At 40.6% G+C, this 1067-nt stretch overlaps 1 protein-coding gene across 1 annotated transcript in view; it reads left to right on the forward strand.

Moving 5' to 3' along the window:
- The window catches only part of T265_13994 (hypothetical protein), a gene marked incomplete at both ends in the record, with an annotated part of 19353 nt that continues 18286 nt past the window's right edge, over positions 1-1067 (forward strand). The window contains 2 exons of the mRNA XM_009171551.1: positions 1-70; positions 119-312. Coding sequence (XP_009169815.1) covers positions 1-70; positions 119-312 — 264 coding nt within the window. The remainder of the gene's footprint in view (positions 71-118; positions 313-1067) is intronic.

Consider the following 1067-nt stretch of genomic DNA (forward strand, 5'->3'; position numbering starts at 1 on the left):
CTGTTACGCCTGGAGAACGAACTGTTCGAAGGCTACATCAGACGGAATGCTATATGTGTTGATTCTGCTAGTAAGTTATTCAGTAACAAACGTATGGAATGTTATCTATTGATTACAGCTCAAAAGACACCAGGGGAGAGCACTTGGATCCACCAATTGCGAAATCAATCAGTCTTGTCAGAGGTGACTACAAGACATCTGCTACTTGATATTCAGAGCAAATGTACGATTGCAAAGAAGGAGGTGGAATTTTATGAAAAGGTTATGAAGGAGGAGGAAATACAGTTCGAACTACAGTCGAACCAATACAAGGTAGCTCATCAGCAAGTGGAGAGACGTGACAGATTCACTGACCTCTAGTTCCAGCACGAACTACTTGGGATGCAGCTCGATGACATAATAAAGGGAAAAGAAAAATTGCAAAAATTCCTCAAAACGCATACGTCCAGCTGGGGGGAGATAACTTTGTCCCTTGAGAATCTACAGAATTTCATTGACAGTAACTTGAAGCAACGCGTAAGTGTGATATTCTTTCGTATCTTCTGTTTGTTCGTTCCCATTTATCTAGGTGATGGAATATAGTAAAAAGAAAGTATTGCGGTCTACACGGACAAATCTGTAATCATGGCCCCAAACGGACTGAAAACCTACCAAGTTCAAAATAAGTGAACGCTGTAATTCCGATTAGGTAAATGATGTAGAACGGCATTATACAGAAGCACTAACGAAATGGCAGAGTGACTGATAGAGAGATCGAGTAAATAGTACTATAGAGAACCATCAACATAGGAAGATAAACTGGAAGTCATCCTATAATCTTACCGTGAATGTATACTCACTAAGCTTAGCAACATGACTGAATCCGACGAGGTCTGCTGACAATAACGAACATTCACTGATGTTGACCTTCACCGAACCAAAGAGACACTTTGAATTCCCCTTGAATGGCTAATCATCATCATCATCATCAACGACAGCATGACATCAGTGCTCAACACCGATGCTTCACTGCCGTACAGCCATGACTTATTTGAAAGCCTTATTGTAAAGAAAAGAATAAAGGTGGA

The sequence above is a fragment of the Opisthorchis viverrini genome (genome assembly GCF_000715545.1).
Source record: "Opisthorchis viverrini unplaced genomic scaffold opera_v5_127, whole genome shotgun sequence".
Lineage (NCBI taxonomy): Eukaryota > Metazoa > Platyhelminthes > Trematoda > Opisthorchiida > Opisthorchiidae > Opisthorchis > Opisthorchis viverrini.